General features: G+C 39.2%; 2 protein-coding genes across 2 annotated transcripts in view; one reads left to right on the forward strand and one right to left on the reverse strand.

The window, feature by feature from the left end:
- LOC142991842 (hydrocephalus-inducing protein homolog) overlaps window positions 1-9,656 on the reverse strand; it is a 65,228-nt gene extending 55,572 nt beyond the window's left edge. The window contains exons 1-9 of the mRNA XM_076142002.1: window positions 9,650-9,656; window positions 9,247-9,355; window positions 8,752-8,884; window positions 6,606-6,731; window positions 5,564-5,689; window positions 4,216-4,335; window positions 3,963-4,097; window positions 2,705-2,904; window positions 2,224-2,348 (exon numbers count right to left, since the gene is read on the reverse strand). Of these exons, the coding sequence (XP_075998117.1) occupies window positions 2,224-2,348; window positions 2,705-2,904; window positions 3,963-4,097; window positions 4,216-4,335; window positions 5,564-5,689; window positions 6,606-6,731; window positions 8,752-8,884; window positions 9,247-9,355; window positions 9,650-9,656 (1,081 nt within the window). The remainder of the gene's footprint in view (window positions 1-2,223; window positions 2,349-2,704; window positions 2,905-3,962; window positions 4,098-4,215; window positions 4,336-5,563; window positions 5,690-6,605; window positions 6,732-8,751; window positions 8,885-9,246; window positions 9,356-9,649) is intronic.
- Window positions 9,657-10,211: 555 nt separating this feature from the next.
- pnp6 (purine nucleoside phosphorylase 6) lies at window positions 10,212-15,144 on the forward strand. Its single transcript, XM_076142429.1, has 6 exons — window positions 10,212-10,243; window positions 12,207-12,370; window positions 12,450-12,553; window positions 13,765-13,940; window positions 14,329-14,519; window positions 14,948-15,144. The coding sequence occupies exons 1-6, from the start codon at window positions 10,212-10,214 to the stop codon at window positions 15,142-15,144; spliced, it is 864 nt and encodes a 287-aa protein (XP_075998544.1).
- The last annotated feature ends 6,804 nt before the right edge of the window (window positions 15,145-21,948 follow it).

A 21,948-nucleotide genomic window follows, 5' to 3' on the forward strand; every position in this document is an offset into this window, starting at 1 on the left:
CGATCTTTCCTCAACTCGTGCCCAATCATTTTCCATCTCCATCTTTTTATCTCTCTGCTCAATAGCTCCATGCCTGCTCTCCCAGGTATCTCCTCGTTGCTGATATGATCTTGCCAACTAATTTTCAAATTCTTCTCATTTATGCTGGAATACATCAATTGCCCTATCATCTCCTTTATTCATATTCCAAGTCTCGCATCCGTATAACAAAACCGGTAACACTAGCATCTTATACAGCCTAATCTTTGTTCTCTTTGGTATCTACCATATCCTGGTCTTCTCCCAATTTATCTTGAGCCCTACACGCCCGGCTTTGTCATCCAATTTTGCTGTCTTCTCCTGAATATGTTGTTTAGCAGAGGAAGATAAGGCTATGTCATCAGCAAAATCAGTCGTCAAGTCGTCGAGCTTGGTTGGGAACTTCCATCTTATACCATTTTCACCTAGACCAGCTGTTCTTCTAAATATCCAGTCCATGACCATCAAGAACAAAAACGCTGACATATTGCAACCTTGTTTGACCGTCTTGTTTGACGGTCTTGATGCCAAACCACTCGCCAGTTTCACCCTGCTCTTTAACAGTGCGCTGGAAATCTTCATAGAATAGCTTCACGATTATTTAATCTTCTCTGGAATTCCATAATTCTGCATGATGACCCACAAGCTTTCACGGTGAACGGAATCAAAGGCCTTCTCTTCCCCCCAGTTTTGATCTCCAACCTTTGCATTCATGTCTCCAGTGACAATTAACATATCATGCTGATTCCTATTATCCACCACATCCTGCAGTCTTGTGTAGAACTCATCCTTCACCTGCTCGTCTGCTTCTTCTGTGGGTGCATAAATGTGTATGACGGTCAATAGTAGAATCTGGCCTGAATTATTCACTCACTAACGAGTCCATTCCATGAGACCTGCCGCTGCATTTTTCGAAAATACCTATCCCTACCCCCCTACCCGCCTCACCATGATAAGGTGATGATCCTGCGAGACAAGTTTCATGTCCAACACTAAAGACCACCAGAGACATAAATACTAGTGGGTTACTATCTACGATCATTAAGAAGTAATCTGAGATGTAATCAGAGCTGATGAGCAGAGGAAGGTCCCTGTATTCTGCACGGAACAGTAAGTACGCAGCATTAGTACCTAGGGGTTTATGGATTCTCCTCTAATTACCATTACTTATCTTACCTTAGGCTTCATGGGCTCACACAGATATAAACACACATACACACATGCAGCAAAAATCCAAAGCACTAATATTAATATCTTCTCATCTATGCCCAAGTCTAAAAGTCTGCACCAAATCACTCAATAATGGCCAGTAATAGATGCAATTACCCTGAATTTGTAGGTTTAAATAAAGCAACAACACAGATAAAAAAGACAGTAAGAAGAATTATGTGGAATGTATTTGTGCCAGGTTGATATTGATCTGGTCTATGGATAGAGAATAGAGATAGGAGTGCACACTCAAGATTGAGCAGAACAAATGATGTGTGTGTGTCCATGTTTGAGCCAGGCCAAAATACATGGCCATGTTGAGAGAATGATGTGCTTTGTTGAGTTGGCACATTGCTCACATTGAGCACATCTGCGTGTATGGATATTTACAAGCCCAACAAAATATAGTATAGATATAATAATAAAAATGGAATACCAACTCAAATATCACATTTTAAAAGATTGGTGAAGTGTGTGTGTGTGTGTGTATGTGTGTGTGTGTGTGCGCGCGTGTGTGTGCGCGTGCGTGCGTGTGCGTTCTTGGGCGACCCGGCACTCACTTGCCCCTCAATCCTACAGAACCTAATTTAAGCTGCCACTCAAAATAATTGCCCCACACAGAAAAAATAGTTCACTCCACTATCATGTAAAAGCAGTGCAAAATAGTCAACCTCAGCCTTATGTAATAATTACATTTATATATAGCTATATATTAGCAACTAATAACATGTCCAAAGTAAGCACACTGACACTTCAAGTAATACCTGTGAATTCTTCCTGTTTTCAACAAGAACGAGTGTTGATGTAGTGTTGATGAACATTTTTAACTAAATTGAATTGAATTATTAAAAATACAATATACAATTGTCAGGGTTTTTGTATCATGATATTTTGGTATTGTCAATGTGTTAGCAGGGATATCTGAAAATATCCTTGCTTATTGATAAGAGTGATAGGTGTTAGTTAGGATAAGTTAGGATTCTGTTTTCCCCTTACCAGTATGGTAATGCAGCAGCAGGTCCTGTTTATGGTTTCCTGCAGTCATGGGGTTGAAATCCACAGTCACCTGCATGCTCTCGCCTACATCAAGAGTCCCAAAGGCGGGCGTCACTGAGAAAGGTCTGGAATAAAATGTGACAATATGCACACATACAACACAAACAGACATTAGGGTATAACATTTTTAACTCAGATTGAAATATGTTATGTTTCACAGTAACTTTATACCACTATTACCAACCATCTTTATAAAGTGACAGAGGAAACCTGAATGCTCAATTGAAAATAATTTTGTAGTTGTCGTAGTTGAACACTGACAGTTTGATACATTGAAAGGTCTCTGTATTGGATAATAATTTAAAATGGTTTTCAATTTGCTGAATAGACAGAAATCAAATAGCAGATCAAATACTTTCTCGTATGAAAGAAAATATGATATGAAATCTCTGAAAATCAGCAGACAAGCCCATCTTTTCACCTGTGTGTTTGTAACCTGAACTTGGCCTGACTGCTTCCTATGTTGCGGACGAGCTGACTCCTTTGTGCGGAGGCTTTCACTGGACAGACCGGAAAATGGAGCTCATCACGGAAGTCAAGAATGGCTCGAGGCCCAATTGCATGAACTGGGACCTCAAACCTCTCCCTGTCAGTCACCACAACCAGTTTGTAGTCGTAATCCTAGAGTGAACAAATAAAAGTTTTTTAATTCATATTCTTTAATAATAATCCAGTTTGTAAAAATTAACAAGTTAACAATCTTTGTAATTTTCTAATATTGTTTGTGAGTGCACTACTGACCAAATATTCAACAGTGTTGTCCACTAAAAGCGTAAATGATGCGTACTGTTAAATTTAACACTATGTAAATCCATTTCATGTCGACCCTTGCTTCTCAGTTTTCACTTTCATCAAGAGAGGAGAGAAAAGGATGTGCTTGTGTAATGTAATGTCCAAGTCCTTTACTGTCTGACTGCCCTGCAACTCATCTGTACACCAAGTTGAAAATATGACTATATAATATATATTCTTTCCAATGACTAATAAACAAATAACTGACTAATCTACTGCCTTGACCCACCACCTGTACCAAGCTTACACATACCAGCATTGTGCACACATATGTGGACATGGGGGCATGCAGGTAGATGGAAAACCTTCGTTCGTTTCTACCAATGAACCAAACATGCAGAGACTCCGCTCAGCAACAGCAAGGATGGACAATGATCACATGAATCAGTTAGCACAAGCAGCATGGCCTAAGGGGAGTCAATATATTGTATGTATGTGGTGTGAATAAACACAAAGGTATGGTGTCTCTCTCTCTCTCTCCCTCTCTCAAATATCTCTCTCAAAACTTTGGTGGAGTTATGAGCCCTGTCATTTTTCATTCATTATTTTACCCCCAGTTTCACTGTGTTGTGGTAATTTGCAAAGCAGCAACTGAATTAACATTTGTACAGTTATCTGAGCTGGTATGTTATGTGCTAGAAATCTCCATGGAAGCATGTGGAGGTTATCTCTGGGTCCATGTGCCAGGGTGGCCACCTTCAAGAGTGGTGATTCTCTGAAAATCATTTCTCCCTCATTCTTTGACTCAACATTTTAAAAGTGTTGTGCAGTTGTTAAAATTGTTCCTTAATGTAGTCGTCTGCCCACATTTCCTGAATGATCTTTGGAATGATGCATTAATATTGAAATCTAATTCTATTGAAAGGAAATTTCTCCGCCTCCACTACCTTTTGCTCAAGCGGGGTGAAGAAAACAGTGAAGGTGGCAGTCATTCCTGGTGCAACCCTACAACCTGTATCATCTGGGCCCACCACATGGAAATACTGCGAGTCCTGCTGTTCCACCTTCACATGCCGTGAAACCTGGACAAAAATCACACACACAGACTTCACTAACTTGCAGACTGTTACAAACTACAGTTGTGTTTCACATTTGTTCTTGAACAATTAGCTCAGGAGCTACTGTTGATCATTCACGCACCTTGTCGTTGTTAAAAAGGAGAAGAGGTAATTGGTATGTTTGTGGAGGAGTGAAGTTCTGAAATATCAGGTCGGACGGGTAAGGCTGGAAAAGAGCCTGGTCCATATCCACCAAAGACAACTGAGATAGCAAACAAACATACATAGTCCAATGATCACATTTGCTTGAAAGTTATTCTATGCGATAACACAATATACAGTGCTCATGCTATTCCCGTCCTGCTCATTTTGTCCTCATAAACACACACATTAAACATCACACAACTTCTTTGATGTCACCATATACACAACACACATTACACATACTCAATTTTAGCTAGAGCACTCTGACATTCTTTGATGAATGCTATTCAAATGTTCTCATTATTCATGAATCTAGCTGTTCTTTCTTCTGTACTGATTTTGATCTGTTCCTAGTTCACCCACATCTGTCTGTCATTTTAATAGTTTTGAAGTGAACCATTTCTAAGCCACATGGAATTTTTTTAATCAAGATTTTATCATACGTTTGAGAAAATATATCCACACAAAAGTGCTTTAATTCGTCTGAATGACAACATCCAGAATCTTGAGAGTAAGATATCTTCCTCTGTCCAATTTTTACAATCCCCTCGGAATAAACAAGATATTTTGGTTAGGGTTTGAGAGCTAGCTCATCAAATATAAATCCTGCTTATCAAATTTAAATCATTTTGAAAGATTTGAGCTATTTAGGTTTAGGTTCCATTGATATATACATCATTGTTAACATCTCACAGATTTGTTGTAATGATCGTCATCATGGTTTTGTATTCTGACACAGTTGCTGTTTAGTTGCTGTCATATTGGTTGCCCTCTGCCACCAATTAAACCTGCTGACTAAGGGGTAGCAGCGACCATACAATAGAAAAAAGCTTAGCAGATAGCAGATGTTCGTGGGATCCACATTTATGGGATTAAAATTACTTTCTTTCTTTTTTAATTTCCGTCTGCACATCTGCCCTCCTAATCCTATTAAGATCTAGTAATTTTTTTACGTATCCGTTCGGTAATCTTCTTTTCTCAATATGCCAAATAACCAATTGTGTTATCTGGGCCAACGATATGCGTATAAAAATATTTCAAAGAATGTAGAGAATGTAGAGAAGCAGGTAGGTATAGCCATGCTGTCTGGAAGTTCTTTGAAGTGAGGAAACAGCTTGCCAAGACCAAGTGACCCAATGACACGCAGGCTGTGTTTCTACTTCTTGTAACACTGTGACAGATTTTAACAGTATCATCTTTCAGTTTCTTTTTGTGTGAATCTTAACCATCTGCAATGACTTTTCTGTTAAATCCTCTGAAGGCACTTCATTTGCACTGGTATTTACTTTGTGATGTGTGCTTGCACGCATGTCAAGCAGCTCCAGGATACGGGGCGGGTAAATCTCAATGGTGTTAGCCAGGCGATCCTCTGTTGACTCTATCATCTCCTGTGTGTAAACAGATGGAGTCACCTGCAACCACACAGAAACACAGAATACCAACGTAACTGCACTGATTGAATGTTTCCTTCCTCTGAATTCAGCAGTGATGAGGCAAGAACAGCAATTAAACCTACTACAACTGCCAGAAAAATAGGAAATAGATATTTACTTTATTCATCTCTTTCGGGAAATTCAAGAAGGACTTTTCAGCTTAAAGTGTCAGCTATCATTTGGATGACTTGCATCACATTTCATGCAGATGCCTAATGCAATAGAAACAATACAGTGCACACAGGGAAATTTGCCTCTATTGTTTTAATGTGCTGCAAGAATGTTAATACCTCTTACCAGAGGACTGTCTCTACATTTCTGAGGTAACCTCTCCTTGATATAACCCTCTTAATCAGTGCCCTAGCAATAAGCAAACATCTAACTGTACTCTAGCTGTTCCAAACTTAGCTCAGAAAAGGTTTAAAATCGAAATAAATGATGTAGAACTTTTGGTTAGTGTGTATACAATATTTAATACGTGCTAGTTAGGAGTTAGGTAAGTATTCATAACAGGGCCTTACTTTTACAGAGCAAAAGCTCGCGAAAGGTTTCATTGTGTGATTGTATCAGAAACTGTTGTACAAGATCATGCTGACTTTGTACGACACTCTAATCTAGAATAATTGAACAGTGAGTTTTATGTAAAAAAGAAACCTATGTTTAACAGTATGCCTGGCTGATGCACATTTGAAGTATAATAATGAAATTTAACAACTATTCAACAATTTTATACGTACACATTTGAGTATTCCTTTAAATATGAAAAATATGACCAGATGTCACAAAAGAATGTGTTTGTGTGTGTGTGTAAGTGTGTGTCTGTACAACAATACATGCATCATTCAGTATAATACAAAAATAATTTGACTTATTCTTAACATGATGACATCCTCACCCTTCTTGACACCTTCTCTCTTGGGACAACTTTGTAATTCAGTAAATTACCCACTTTGTTCTTTAACGACTTCGCACCTGAGGGAACCTGCATAGCTGTCATTTTGTATTTTTGGCTCAAGTTCACCTGCAAAAAGCAAAGAGATAAGATAAACGATTATTATCCCGAGGGAAATTACTGTGCAACAGTTACAGTAGAGTTCAGTAGAATAGAATAGAGCCGCTATTTATATTTAGAGATTTGGGTTGTCATGGTGTTACAGCTAGCTAGCTACACATAGGCTGTAGCTTGCTAGGTATGATTACTAACCACTTAATTAACTGCTTCTGTTTGCAGTGAGCCTAATACCTCATGAATTGTATTAAAACTTTAATTCAATTGCATGCGAAATAAAAGTCCCACATTCATCAATATTCATAACTAGCTACTTACAGTATCTACGCTAATACAAACGCTGCCCTTAGTTTAAATAGAAACTTACCGGTTAACGTCGCTGAATCCAGTTCGGCAGTCATCGACTAATTTCAAACTTTCAAACTTTTCAAATTAATCGCGCATTGGTTTACAAACACGGCTAATATGTTTGGCCGGATCTATGTTTGTGATGTCTTATCTATTTAAACGGTGACCTGATATCCGCGCGTGTCACATCCTTGTTGTGATTCGTTCTCATGGTAACGCGGTCACCCTGGCTCCCAATAACATGTTTTCTGATTGGCTAGGAACTAACGCTTCGACGTTAGGCATCACCCGTCCTACGCCAGCGTGTCAACAAAATAGTACCGGCTAAGGACACATTGGAACGTGTTACATGAGAATTATACAGCGCATTGTATTAGTCTAGGTCATACATTTTAACGTTATTTCAGGGTTAGGGACAGAATATGAAACAAGAGGTCTAGAGATTCACTAAAGGACAAACGTTTTCCGTGTTACATTAACCACAGTTAGGTGAAGGTGTGAATTTTTCCAAATCAACGATGCTGCAGTCACATGCCAGTCTTGCATTTCACCACATCTTTGAGTTGAATCATGAACATACTGTGACAAACCTACACAATGAATACGATCAGAGAAAACACTAGAGGATCTGTTTTGTTTTTAACGTGAATATTAAAATCTTCTAAAAGTATAATGTTGATAGTGTGCTTACCAGCCTCATTTAAGAAATGTGAGTAAGTAAATAAGTAAGAGGGAAGTTTTTCTGAAGTCAAGTGGGACGTCAAAATGGATTTGAAAGCCTAATGACAATAGATGATGAGGAATTTCTACAATGTTATCCCTCCTAACTGGTTGTGTTCATGGCATATTTATTGACTCAAAAGGTAGGTTAATGGTTAACTCCTGTCATGTCAGTGATCAACCGCACAAGAGGAAATTTCCCCCTTGATATCCACTGAGACAAAGTGAACTGGCTATAATGTACACTAGCTCCTTTTCAAATACGAATTTGTTACAAATGATGATTATTAGAGTACATTTTGCATAGCATCTGGGGCTATGTCAGAACACTAAGAGCGTCTGTTAAGCATAGTGTCATTGTTTTTCGTTTTGTTTGTGTTTTTTTTCATTACTTTTGTGTTTTATTGTTCTGTCTAAACCATGAGTCAGCACTTTGAATAGTCATTGTGTGTGCTCATGTGTTTGAGAGAGAAAGTGTTGTGATTGGGAGAGAGACAGTGAGGAAAAAAGAGAAAGAAGCATTTAGATGTTCATGACAGACTGGGGTTGAATTAAATTAATTTATTTAGATAACTGAACTATGATAATTTAATTTTCCACACAAAAATAATGGCATCAAATCTGGCTTCTGTGTGTGTGTGGTTAAGTGTGAGGGAGAGAGAGAACATGCAGCATGTTTGTACAGCATTCTTACAACAGTGACAGAGCACTGGTCAATTCACACATTCACATTCTGAATTTCTCTCTCTCTCTCTCTCTCTCTCTCTCTCTCTCTCTCTTTCTCTCTCTCTCATTCATTCATTCACTCTGTTCCCACACTTGTCTCTGAATGTCAGTGTGTGGATCAGTAACCTGCTCAGTCTGGTAGAAAATAGGATAGTCTTCTTCAAAAGGACCGGCAGGCGATGTAGGCACCGCCTCTTCGCCTCTACACCGTGACGTCAGCGCGCTGCGTGCGACTAACGTTCCGCCGCCGCTTAAACACTATCACCTGCTCATCTGCCTTGACGCCAACACGAGAAACGACAATCACAAACTCCAAAACCACCGTCTGAAATGGCAGCGGCGTCTTCTGTCTCCCGTCAAAGCAGGTAAGACTGTCAGGTGATGATAGCGGACTAGACTGAAGGGAGCTGCCTCATGGCTGGTTGTCAAGGCTGCCCAGAAGCTGTCTAATATGTCTAATATGTATTTTGTGAATAGTGGATAGTGGATTTGTTGGATGTTTTGATCGCGTGTTGATAGGTACCGTGTGAAAGTTGATTCAGGCTGAACCAGAGCTGTAACACTAGAGCTCCAGAGCAGGTCACTCAGATGATCCAAAGCCTATCGGAGCTTCCCTCTGCCTACATCACAGTTCCCACTCTGACGTAACCCGTATGTGACAGGTGTCCAACCTGCTTTATGGTTTTATATGGACCATACTGAACAGAAGTACTGCTACTGAACTGCTACTTACCGTGCCGTTACATTCCGCTTTACGTTAATGCAAAGTCGTCCTACAGCGGGCGGACGCAGCACCAGGGACAGCTCCGCGCTCAGCTCACTTAACACTACCACAAAATCCACTAAAGTACACAAAAAACGATTAGTGTGGAAAAAGTATACTGTATATTGACCAACAAAGTCAAAATTAATATGTTGATATTGGTTTAATATTGTGGTCTACATGTTTACAAACGTATTCACATATAAATACTACATATAAATAAAACAATAAACAATTTCTGAAGTTTTCGAGTTTTGATGTTGAATTTTGAGTTATGTTATTTGATATTTATTTTTCAAGTGAATATAATATTTGACAATGTTGACAATTAATTTGACATTTAATAATAATACCTTATTATGGTGAGGCATACAGTTCATTTCCAGCCAGTAGAAATCACAAATTCAATCAATTATCTGCTCTAACAAACCTGGTAGTAAAAACTGGCTTTTGAAATTTGGGACTGGCTTTATGTTCTATTGACAAAAGTGAGTACTTTGTCCACAACCTCTATGGTTGTGTCTCTAATGATTTGTCCCTTCATCCACTTGGTTACTGATAGAGGAATAGGGAAGACCAATACTCTATACTCTTGGGTTTATGAATCACTGATTTAAAAATATGTTTGCACCTCAGTTTAAATTTGCAGTCATTCATTCCTGATCTGGCAATAGTTATGTGAATCTTTTTACAAATCACTCACAGACACCAGAAGTAACAGCAGTCTTCTGTTTGTCTGCTTGAGTGTGAGTTTAGTGTGTGTGTGTGTGTGTGTGTGTGTGTGTGTGTGTGTGTGTGTGTGTGTGTGTGTGTGTGTGTCTGTGTGTGTGTGTGTGTGTGTGTTTATAATCCTGCCATTAGCACCTGAAGTATTAAGTGTGGCTATGTTATATGGTGTGCTTCCCCTGGAAACGACAGGCTGGTTTGATGGTGTGATGAGTTCTAAAGAGAGTTCAAGGTGTGGTAGGCTAAATATTAAATATAAATTGTAACTATGTAAAATAGAACTGCCTCTGAATTTTTTTTTCCTTGTTAATGATATTATGGAAACTCTTGAAGTTTGTGTGATACCGTCAGATATAGCTGGCAGAAGCATTTTTCACTCTGTATCAGTTACAGATGGAATATCCAATGTGTGACACTTCAAAATCACACTTCAAAACTACAGTCATAATTCCTTTACAAAGAAATCACATGACCACCCCTTCTTTGAGGTAGATTTAATGAGGTAGTGTTGTAAATGTGGGAAGATTGAACCCTCAGGGCTAGTCTGATGCAGTAGTCCTCTTAGATGGCAGCTCTGAAATGGGCTGCAGATTGGTCCAGTAAAGGCTGCAGCCTGAAGTGTCATTGTATTTTAATAACATGCTTGAGGGATAGAGGGGACATTAACAGGGTTACAGCATTATAACCAGATTTACAACTAGAATTACAGACTATTTCAGACTCAGTATAATGTAGTACCTTTAGGCTATCCCTATCAAATCAAACAGCCAAGAAAAGTCATTTGGCTGGTACACTTAAAAGGTGAAGCAAAACCCCACAGCTGTGGTGCATACTATATCTTTCATGTTTAATATGACATAATATCTATTGTCAGACGCATGTACTCCAGAATTCAAGAGTAATCTTACCATCAATAAAGTGCTTTAACATTGCTGCTTAAGAATATTGGCACTCACCCAACTATCTTCATCTTGTATAATTTTATCCATTTATGATGGTCTATTACGACATTTGAAATTGTGTTTTGCTGGATGTTTCACAAGGATTGATTCAAGGTAGCAGCAACAGAGCAGGGTTGGCTGTTTGGAAACGCACAAAAAAAAGGTGGTTCTGAAATGCTAGAAACACTGCTGAGCCTTCTCTGTGATGTGGTTCCAAGTCAACAACACGGCGGTTACTGAGGAGATGCCCACTGGATGACTCCAGAGACATTGCTGCACATAGACTTGTAAACTCTAATGGTTTGACATACAGTAATTGCAGATGATCTGTTGGTTTTGACAGCAGAGCTTTAGTTTGATTTGGTAGCTACTGGTAATGATGGCTGAGCAACTAAGTGAGCCGCCGTGTTCCTTGAAATTCCATTCAAGACAGTGGGGTAAGCCAAGCTTAGCCAAAGCAAATACAGTGTTTGCTGAGTTACTTATCAGCGCTTTAATTGGAAAAATTAGGACTCAGAGACAGGATATAGGTTTTAGATGAAGTAGCTAACAGGGATTTTCTATCATTCAGATCATGATGGTTCATCCTGATATTCACTCCTTGGCTCTGTGATAGATAAAGACATCAGTTATGATCTTCAAATGCTCATCCAACATTTTGACGTATGTTAGAATATATTAACCTCTTCAGCTTTATATTGTAAATTTCTAAACACATATATTTCATTCATACTGGTTACCAATTCTACTTCTCTGCATCATGTTATTTCAAGCTGAATTGCCTTAGTTGCCCCATGGGGATTCTACCATAACATTTATCAGTCACTCTGACAAGCATTACCAAGACAGTGATGAGTGACGCTAATTAGTAGCCTATTATGGTATTGATTCATGGATAACTAGCACGATATCCATCAGAATGCACAACTTCATCAAGTCCTAACACCACAAGACAAAATGTGTCTTGTTCCAATAATAAACTGGCCTACTTACTTCTTTATTTTTAAGACAATTGCATACCTTAAATATGTGAAAACATCCTACCTTGCAATGTTAAAAGTTAATTTGCAAAAACAGATCATCATAATATAAATGAAAATTTAAAGTCATATTTTTATCATCATTCTATTTATTCTATTGAAGCATCAGTTTAACTGTCCCTCCCCCAAACAAAACAGGATTTTGTCAAGATCGAGTCTTTATAATGTCTTAGTTGTTCATTATGATATCAGTGATATTACTTTTTGTTACTTAAAGCTACAGTTATGAAGACTATAAGGAAACGGCAGACTGGTTGCTGGCCCACACAGAGCAACGTCCGAAAGTAGCGATCATCTGTGGTTCGGGACTCGGTAGCCTGGCTGACCTGCTGGACAACAAGACTGTTTTCCCGTACAGTGACATCCCACGTTTTCCATCCACCACAGGTGAGATGTCTGTTTGAATTCATCACCAAATGTTCCAAGCTGTTCAATCTGTTCTCACCATTTTCTGTGTACCATGCAGTTCCTGGCCATGCAGGTCAGCTGGTGTTTGGGAGGCTGCAGGGCTGTGAATGTGTCTGCATGCAGGGACGATTCCACTTCTTTGAAGGCTACAATATGCAAACGGTGAGCAAGAGACATAATTACGGAGTATGTAAAGTCTGTGTGTGCAAACCTCCGTAACTATGTGCAGACCTGCTAAAAGTGATGATTTTATTACTTAGGTTAATAGAAAGTAGGACCTTTAGATAGATTGGATTACATTGTTATGCTGAAATTACATTAGAATAGATCAAATTTGTAGCATCCTCCTGCATACGCAGGTCAAAACAAATATTTGTAATTCTAAATCTCATTTTGGGCTATGCCTTTGGGAGAAACTGTCAGAGTTTCCTCTTGCGTACTTTAGTATGTAGGATAGTTTTTCAAGTTTTCAGTGAGGCTTAAACTCAAATCTATGGACATGCACAAAAGCAACATAACACACAACAATCACATTTTTATACCATTCCCAACTTGTATGGTTAATTATTAAGTTAGCTGATGACACATGCTTGGCAGGTGATAGCACAGCTCACAATGTGGATTAACAATTCACAAAATATTTCAAATCAGTCTAGATGAGAGTGAGCAAACCACCACGTGTTTCTTGCTGTTCTTTGCCCTTTTATACTTTTTTATACTATACTTATACTTTATGTGCCATGACCACATAAAATGCTCCATATAACCCCAATGAATCAATAAAATATAAATACACAAATAACAATAGCTTCGATGCATTATGTACCCTATTATAAACAGTTAAGACTTTATCCAGGTAGCATATTATAAACCACATTATTGTAATTAATGCAAACCATGTGCTTGGGATGCGTTTGCTTCATTGTGAACTTTATCCTATGTCATAATTCTTGCCCTCTTTGGTTTACTGTCCACTGAGGCAGATCCACATAAACAAAATGTTTAAATTCTTTATGGGGTTGTATCTGAATCCCTCTGGCGAATTAGCCCCCCTGAACAACATATACAATATGAAATATTTTCATGGGTAATTCAAACTGTAGAGAAATGTGACATTAAATAAGCACTATTCAAATGTAACTCCCTTGAAAAATAAGGAGTCATATACAGACTTTCATAGTGACTGATCTTATTGCAGTAAGAAGCAACAGTAATAAAAATTCCAGTGATGTCAGCACATAACGAATGATTCTATTGCTTCTTGGATGTGATACATCCTGTACTGTTCCAAGATGACCCTTGGGGTAACACCAAACAATAAAACGTTACAGGAAGTAAAAAGGAAAAGCTCAGGTTGTTGTTTGTCTCTCCAGGTGACGTACCCGGTGCGAGTCTTCTTCCTGCTGGGCATAGAAACTCTGATAGTGACGAATGCAGCAGGCGGACTGAATGGCAGCTTCAATGTGGGCGACATCATGATCATTAAAGATCACATCAACCTGCCAGGCTTTGCTGGGCAGAACCCACTGTGCGGTCACAATGACGACAGGTACAGCAATAACTCTCACACTTTCCCTCACTTCTTATATGAACAATCATTTAAAACAAGATGTTGGTGCACATATCTCTGCCAAGGTCAAACTTAATTAGTCTGATTCTTTGTTACAAGGAATTATCAAAGCTGTTGCATGGTTCGTACATTGCTGCATAGCAATTCTATTGTGCCCTCTGCATTTATATTTTATTCCACCAGATCTGGAGCATACAATCACTTCTTCATGCTTTTATTAATGCTTTTTCCTGACATTAATCGTCTGTGGGGTGTCACTGCGACTTTAATCAAAAAGAGAAACATGTACCTTGGCATTTATGTGTCTTACAGATGCCACCTAGGTCCAAAGTGCTGTGTACCATTCATTTGTTTTGTGTCCCTTCAGGTTTGGAGTGCGTTTCCCCTGCATGTCAGATGCATTTGACCGTGAGCTGAGTGCTCTGGCCAAGCAGACAGCTGAGGAGGAGCGCTGCGGCAGCTTCTTAAAGCAAGGGGTTTACTGCATGGTGGCTGGGCCAACATTTGAGACCATTGCAGAGTGCAAAGTCCTGCAGACCCTGGGGGCTGACGCTGTGGGTTAGTACAGCTTCCTCACTCTCACTTTAAGTGTTATAGTACATTGTGGCATAGGAAAACCTCTAATATCAGTCAACAAGTCTGCATTAGCAATTGCATTGCACACCAGCCATGTTTGCATGCTGTACATTTAATACATTCATGTTTAGATGTTTACTGGCACCTTTGATACCAGCTGGTTAGTATCCAGGAATCACCAAAACAATCTTCCTCCTCAAATACCTCAAGATAACAAAAAAAATTGTTTGTTTCTTCAAATAGGGATGAAATGATAGGTCATCCTGTAAAATTACAAACTTTGTTGCTGCCTGGGTTTTTAACGTTTCAAGCATTATCGGGGGGGAAAACGTAAAGAGTTTTTATCAAGTTTGACAATGCATACTTTTGTGGTGAGCTCACACCAGTCAGACATTTCTCTGTGTCTATAGGTATGAGCACAGTTCCAGAGGTGGTAGTGGCTCGACACTGTGGCCTGCGTGTTTTGGGTTTGTCCCTAATCACCAATATAGTAGTCACAGATTATGACAGTGAGGAGAAAGCAAACCATGAAGACACGCTAAGGATAACCAACAGCCGAGCCCAGGACCTCCAAAGGCTCGTCAGCAACCTCATCAAGAAGATCTAGCTCCGAGTGGCTTTTATCAAAGGTCTAGGTCTAGTTAGGGTGGAAAATAAAATATATGTTTTATCAACTATTGTTAATGATATCAACTGTATTATTATAAAGTTAGGGAGAGACACAGCACAAGAAGTATGTGGCATGCAGTGCAAATATGAGTGTCTGAACAATTTGATTTAGTTTTTCCTAATGAAGTACTTCTTTAAGTTGAGTTTTGCCTTGAATCCAAATGGAGATTTGGATTTTCCCATATTCAAAATGGAAATGTGCAGAATATACTGCATATACAGTATATGAAATAACATATCAATACATGGAGTGAGGTCCTCTTAGGCTGGGACTTCCTTTGCTGCACCTGTATGTTTAAATGAATGAATTATGTGACCTCATGTTCAGCTGCATAAACAAACACAATAGTAATATAGTGTTTATGCTTGGTTGCTAATGGAGATACTTATTATAACAGTACTGAGCAGAGATGAGCTGAGATCAATGATTGCATTAATGTTAGAGGTTGTATAAAGTTGCTGTTGTAACAGTATACAGTACTGTCCTGACAACCTGTTAACTCAACCGGGTGCTACAATGATACATTCCACGTCTGTTAAAAGAACACAAATATCTTATAAATATTATAAAAGGGTTTTATTTCAGGGATTTCTCTGAATTTGTATCTGAATTCAAAGCCATTAGCAACGTTTTATCATGACAACTACTGTGATGTATGACTCATCCCAAGATGGGGTTGTGTTTGCCCACCAAGCACATTGTATGTTTGTGTGTTTACTTCTTTAGAGCAATTACATTGTTGCTGTTCAAGTACAAGCACAAGTAATTACTTTTGAAAAATTCTTCATCAAATAACAACAATTTGTATAATGCAGCCATGGATATCACCAACCATCTTAAGGTATTTTCAGCACACTTTGTTCATAAATTGCACTGGTCTTGATGTCCAGTGTGAGAGGCAACCGTCTATTTTGATAGTAATCTGTGAGAGTGAGCGAGAGAGAGAGAGAGGGAGAGAGAGAAAGAGGACTGTTTATTATTAAAGAACAAGTCAATGTTATTTTAACTATTCAATATATTAATTGAGAAAGGATACTACAAAATGACACATATTGGTCCTGTTGTATTCTATATAACAGATAGCTATATACATCTAATTTATACTGTATTTAGTATTATATTATCAGAAAGAAATGACTAACCTAAAGTGCTAACTTAGTTAAGCAGGGGTGTTGTATGAATGCTTTGTAGTGGTGGATGGCATTTGGATCAAAGCTCTTTGCACACCAAGAGACCATGGAACTGGAATACCTTATAGCATATAGCTATAGCATATGTGCCCGTGGTTTTCAATCTTCTGTGTACTGATCTTGGACGTCCTGTCAGGTACCCTTGACCGTCTCATTCATTAGAGCTGCAAAGGCCAAAGAAATCTAAGATCAGCAGTGCATCTCTTAGACAATTTGCATCAGACCTCAGCTACAGTTTTACAATAATCGAGAAGTCCTGGTGTTCATATTCCTAAATGTCTCTCATTAAAATTAAATGTACTTGGAGATCTGATTAAACAGTCTTGGCTCAATTTATTTTCATACACAATGCTACTGGTCTTCAATTGGGGGGGGGGTTCATCAATAATGATGATCAAGGGACAGGGGAAATCTATGAAACACAGCAATTTCACTATAAACACATACATTACAAACTATTGCTCTAACTCAAGCTCAAAGTATTCTGTATTTCTGATTTGTCTAACAATAACAATTATGTAACACACTGTAGCAAGGCCATAATAATAGCCAGGTTGCTGCTACCTTTGTAGGGACATCATTATTTAACAGTACGGCTTACAGGGCAAGAATATCGGCAGAAAAAATGCAAAAATTACCAACCTTTTACCGAAGTTAAATCGGTAAAAGGTTGGTAATTTTTTGGTAATTTTTTGGTAATTTTCTGCCGATATTCTTGCCTTCCTTTCATGAGAAACTACAACCAGCGACTCCTGGATAATTATAAATCACCGGGACTGTAAAATCTTTGTAGATATTGTAGGCTATTGTGATATCGCAACTTTTTATGACCACCTCAGGAGTACGCGAGTGTGGCCTACCAATAGCACAAGCCTTTAGCCTGCTACGGTGCTTAGCTAAAGCTCACTAGCACCAAGATGCCTCCCTTCTCCACGGATGACTACCACAAACTTCTACAGAAGACTGCTAATGATAAATGTTTGGGTGGTAGTCCTCCCTGGACAATCTTGGTGCAAAGCCTAAGAGTAAATCGTTTCCCTGGGAACTGAGAGGACAACTAACAGGCAGAACCCAACGCCCTGACATCAATGATGCAACCGGCTGGCCTGCATTATCATCCAGACAGAGTGCCTCTTCAACCCCTGTGCTTGGCAGGGCAAAGAGTTCACCGGTGAGTGCGGCGACAACATTTGTAAGGTTGTGGTGACCGATGTTTCTCTTTCTGATCATTCCTGTGTTTTCTTTGAGAGCACTTTCTCCATGCACACAAATATTCAAACAGAGGCAATCACAAAATGGTACATCACTGAAAACACCAGTGAAATATTTATCCAGAATTGTTCTTCCACACCCACTCTCTCTTGGATCAGTCAATGAGCTTGTAGATAATTTTCCAAAACTCCAAAATTTCAAATGTTATCGATGCCATTGCACCCATTAAGGTGAAGACTCTCTCTGGTAAGAAAAGATCTCAATGGAGAAATGCCACACTTGTCAGAATGGAAAAAAGAGAGTGTTGTAAAGCTGAGCGCAGGTGGCGAAAAACAAATCATCAGGTTCATTATGAAATCTATAAAGAGAGACTTCATGCTTATAACCTGGAACTGAGAAATGCAAGGCAGTCCTTCTTCTCTGACATAATCGCCAAAAACAATAATAATGCACGTGCACTCTTTGCCACTGTGGACAGACTAACAAATCCTCCTGTCTCACTAGCCACTGAACTTCTATCCACCAGGGCCTGCAATGAATTTGCCTCCTTCTTCACTGACAAAATCCAAAAGTTAGACAAGCAGTCAGTGCCTCCATATCAGGTACAGGACATGTTTTGCCTTTGTGTCCACCTAAAATCAACTCCAATACCATAACACAATTCTATTCAATAAACCATAAAAACCTAAAGGACATTATACAACATCTGAAATCCTCCTCCTGTTGCCTGGATATTTTACCAACAGGCTTTTTCAAAAATGTCTCAAACTGCATGGTCCCAGACCTTCTACAAATTGTAAATGCATCTCTACTGTCAGGTGTCTTCCCACAGACCCTGAAGACTGCAGTCATCAAGCCACTCTTAAAAAAGAATACTCTAGACAAGTTGTTGATGAACAATTATAGGCCCATATCAAACCTCCCGTTCATGAGTAAAATAATTGAGAAAGCTGTTTTTCAACAGGTGAACAACTTCCTGCCACTAAACAATTGTTTCAATGTCTTCCAGTCAGGTTTTCGAGCACTGAGACTGCTCTTATTAAGGTATTTAGGACACGACATAGACTTAACAGTGGCAGGATTTCAGTATTGGTATTACTGGATCTCAGTGCTGCATTTGACACTCAATGCTGCATTTGACACGGTCGACCACAACATATTACTATACCGACTAGAAAACTGGATAGGACTTTCTGGCACACTACTAAGCTGGTTTAAATCATATTTAAAGGACAGGGACTACTTTGTATCGATAGGCAACTACAAATCAAAATAACAACAACAAAATAATTTACCATAATTATGCAGATGACACACACATTTACATAACCATGTCACCAGGAGACTATGGTCCAATACAAGCACTAAGTAAATGCATTGAACAGATCAATGACTGGATGTGCCAGAATTTCCAATGAGGAGCGATTAAAAGTCAGCGCCCAGCTTCAATCAGTAATGTTAAAAACCGCAAACCAAGCCAGAAACCTTGGTGTAGTCATGGACTCAGACCTGAATTTTAACAACCACATTAAGACAATTACAAAGTCAGCCTACAATCACCTTAAGAATATATCAAGGATTAAAGAATTTATGTCTCAGCAGGATTTAGAAAAACTCATCTATGCATTTATCTTCAGTAGACTCGACTACTGTAACAGGGTCTTTACAGGTCTACCTAAAAAGTCCATCCGACAGCTGCAGCTGATCCAGATAACGCTGCTTGAGTCCTCACTAAGACCAAGAACATGGATCACATCACTCCAGTTCTGAGGTCCTTACACTGGCTTCCTGTCCGCCAAAGAATTAACTTCAAAATACTACTTCTGGTTTATAAATCACTGAATGGTTTAGGGCCAAAATACATGTCTGATCTTCTGCTAGATTATGAACCATCCAGACCTCTCAGATCATGGAGAAGCAGCATCCAGATTTTATGCCCCGCATATCTGGAACAAACTCCAAGAAAACTGCAGGTTAGCTGCAACTCTCACATCTTTTAAATCAAGTCTGAAGACTTTTCTGTTTGCCGCTGCCTTTAATTAAACAAAATCATCTTTCTTTTTACTGTAACTCAAACCTAATTTTACCTGCTTAATTCTGTTTTAGCTTGTTTTAATCTGCTTTATTGTATCTAAGTGTCCTTTTCTTTTCCTTTCCTGATGCTTTTATTTTATTTTATTGTAAACACTTTGAATTGTCTTGCTGCTGAAATGTGCTACATAAATAAAATTGTCTTGCCTTGCCTTCTGGCACACATTCCGATGGCGAATTTTGGCATGGTGCTCGTTGCAAACTGACACACACATCAACGCCACTTTTCAATTATAGTAGTGGGATGTGAATAAAGGTGCTTTAGGTTATCTGTGTTGTGCAGGTCAAGGTTGACACGGATATGGATGTGTTCACCCTCAAAAAACACAATACACACTCACACACACACACACACACACACACATACAGCACACACACGATAAACAGGAGAATATACCCCCAACAAATGGAGATGCTGCGAGATTGAGAAGAAGTGGAAATGACTGTTCCCCTGCCCCGATCCTATCTGTTACATAATTCATCCACAGCACATTGAGGCGGAGCTGAAATATTAATACAAATGAACCAGTTAGCCCGACATGGCAAACACAACACCTATTGGGCTGCATTCTGTTTATCACACATTCACGCATGCATTTTAGCCTCAAAGCAAAAACTGTAGACATGAAGCAAGATATTCATAGGATGCAAATAGAAGGCTGCCTGCTTTGAATAGAAGGAAGAGAAGAAGATAAAGACAGACGACAGGAGTGAGTGAAGGGGCTAAGCGAGGAGAATGAAGAGTGTTTGACTCGGCAGTCCCCGCAGGCTGGCGACAGCCCTCATCTGGAATGTAATGATGATCCATCTATTGTTGCTGTACCAAGTGAGCCCCGAGCTCGCGATTGATTACTATTGTACGAGGTGAAAACAGAAGCTGAGGAAGTAAAATAAAAACTTTGTTGAGTTCACGTGCTTAAATACCTTTACACACTGTCACATACTACAAAGTATGTATTTGTCTCTCTCTCTCTCTCTCGCACACACACGCGCGCGCACACACACACACACACACAAACTGTTCTTGTGGACTGCCATGTACCTGAACTGACTCCCTTGAACAGCTGTTTGTGAATGTGACTTTTGCAGCCATGAGAACTATTGCTGGCTGCTGACTTTCACACACTGCCCCCAAAGAGAATCAGATGCCAGCAGTCTGTCAGCATTGAAAAGGAGAGTAGGCTGGATGTGCAAAATTACCATTCAACCTCTGCTGAGATGTGATAAGGTCAAGTTAAGTATTTTCATGTGAGTATGATTATGCACAATTGGTTGTCTGGGCACTCTTATTTTACAACCTCTGAGTACCGAAAATACTAATATAGTGACTAGTGGGTGGCTTAGTGGTTATCATCACAGCCAATGACTTGTGTTTGAATCTAAATTGGACCCCTCCTACTCCTGCACCCCTGAATACACACAGGGAACTCCAAATTGCCCGATCCTGTGAGTGACCTCTGTGACCCTGCACAGGGTAAGCACATTTGGATGGATAGATGTACTGACTGCATGGAGTCGGAACTTTCACCCACCATCACTTAACACCTCACACTTACCACGGAGGAACACATTGTTTGCAACAGTATCCAAAAAGCTCACATCTCCACTCTTTTAATCTATGAGCTCATGATCATCTCTTTGAGCTGAGCTGAACTGACTCTGAGAAAAAAAAAATTCTCTACATGCAAAAATCTGACTTTATGCAGATTTTATCCGGCAGCAGGAAAATGCTTCAGGAAATACTTGCCCTGCTGCTCATTACAGTAATATCACTGTAGCCCGAGTAAATTGCTTCTCCGAACAGTGGATGGCCCAATATTACATATTGTATACTGTGTATAGATAGATATGTATACAGTATATACAGTATTTGTACAATTTGAGGAGATTGAGGAAAATATATATGTACTATGTTTTTTTTATTTATTCTATGCTCCAATTTTCCAGAATGTACATGTATTATGTGGGCTAATCACTGCTGGCAGCAGGCAGTCTGAAAAAACTGAGTAGCATGTGAGCTCCAATTAACTCTATGAAGCTTCACACACTGGCAGACAGGCTGGAGGACACACAGATGTGATATGAACACTAAGTCTGTCCACACATGCACACACACGCACACACACGCGTACCTTTACTGTTAAAACAAAGCATCAATAATACACTCTCTGCATCTCTTTCATGTGTCACTCACAAACAATGCACACATGTGCACACATAGGGGAAGAGAGAGAGAGAGAGAGAGAGA

This window comes from Genypterus blacodes, unplaced genomic scaffold (assembly GCF_046128005.1).
Source record: "Genypterus blacodes isolate CSIRO-AG114 ecotype Tasmania unplaced genomic scaffold, CSIRO-AGI_Gbla_v1 ptg000021l_1, whole genome shotgun sequence".
Taxonomy (NCBI): Eukaryota; Metazoa; Chordata; class Actinopteri; order Ophidiiformes; family Ophidiidae; genus Genypterus; species Genypterus blacodes.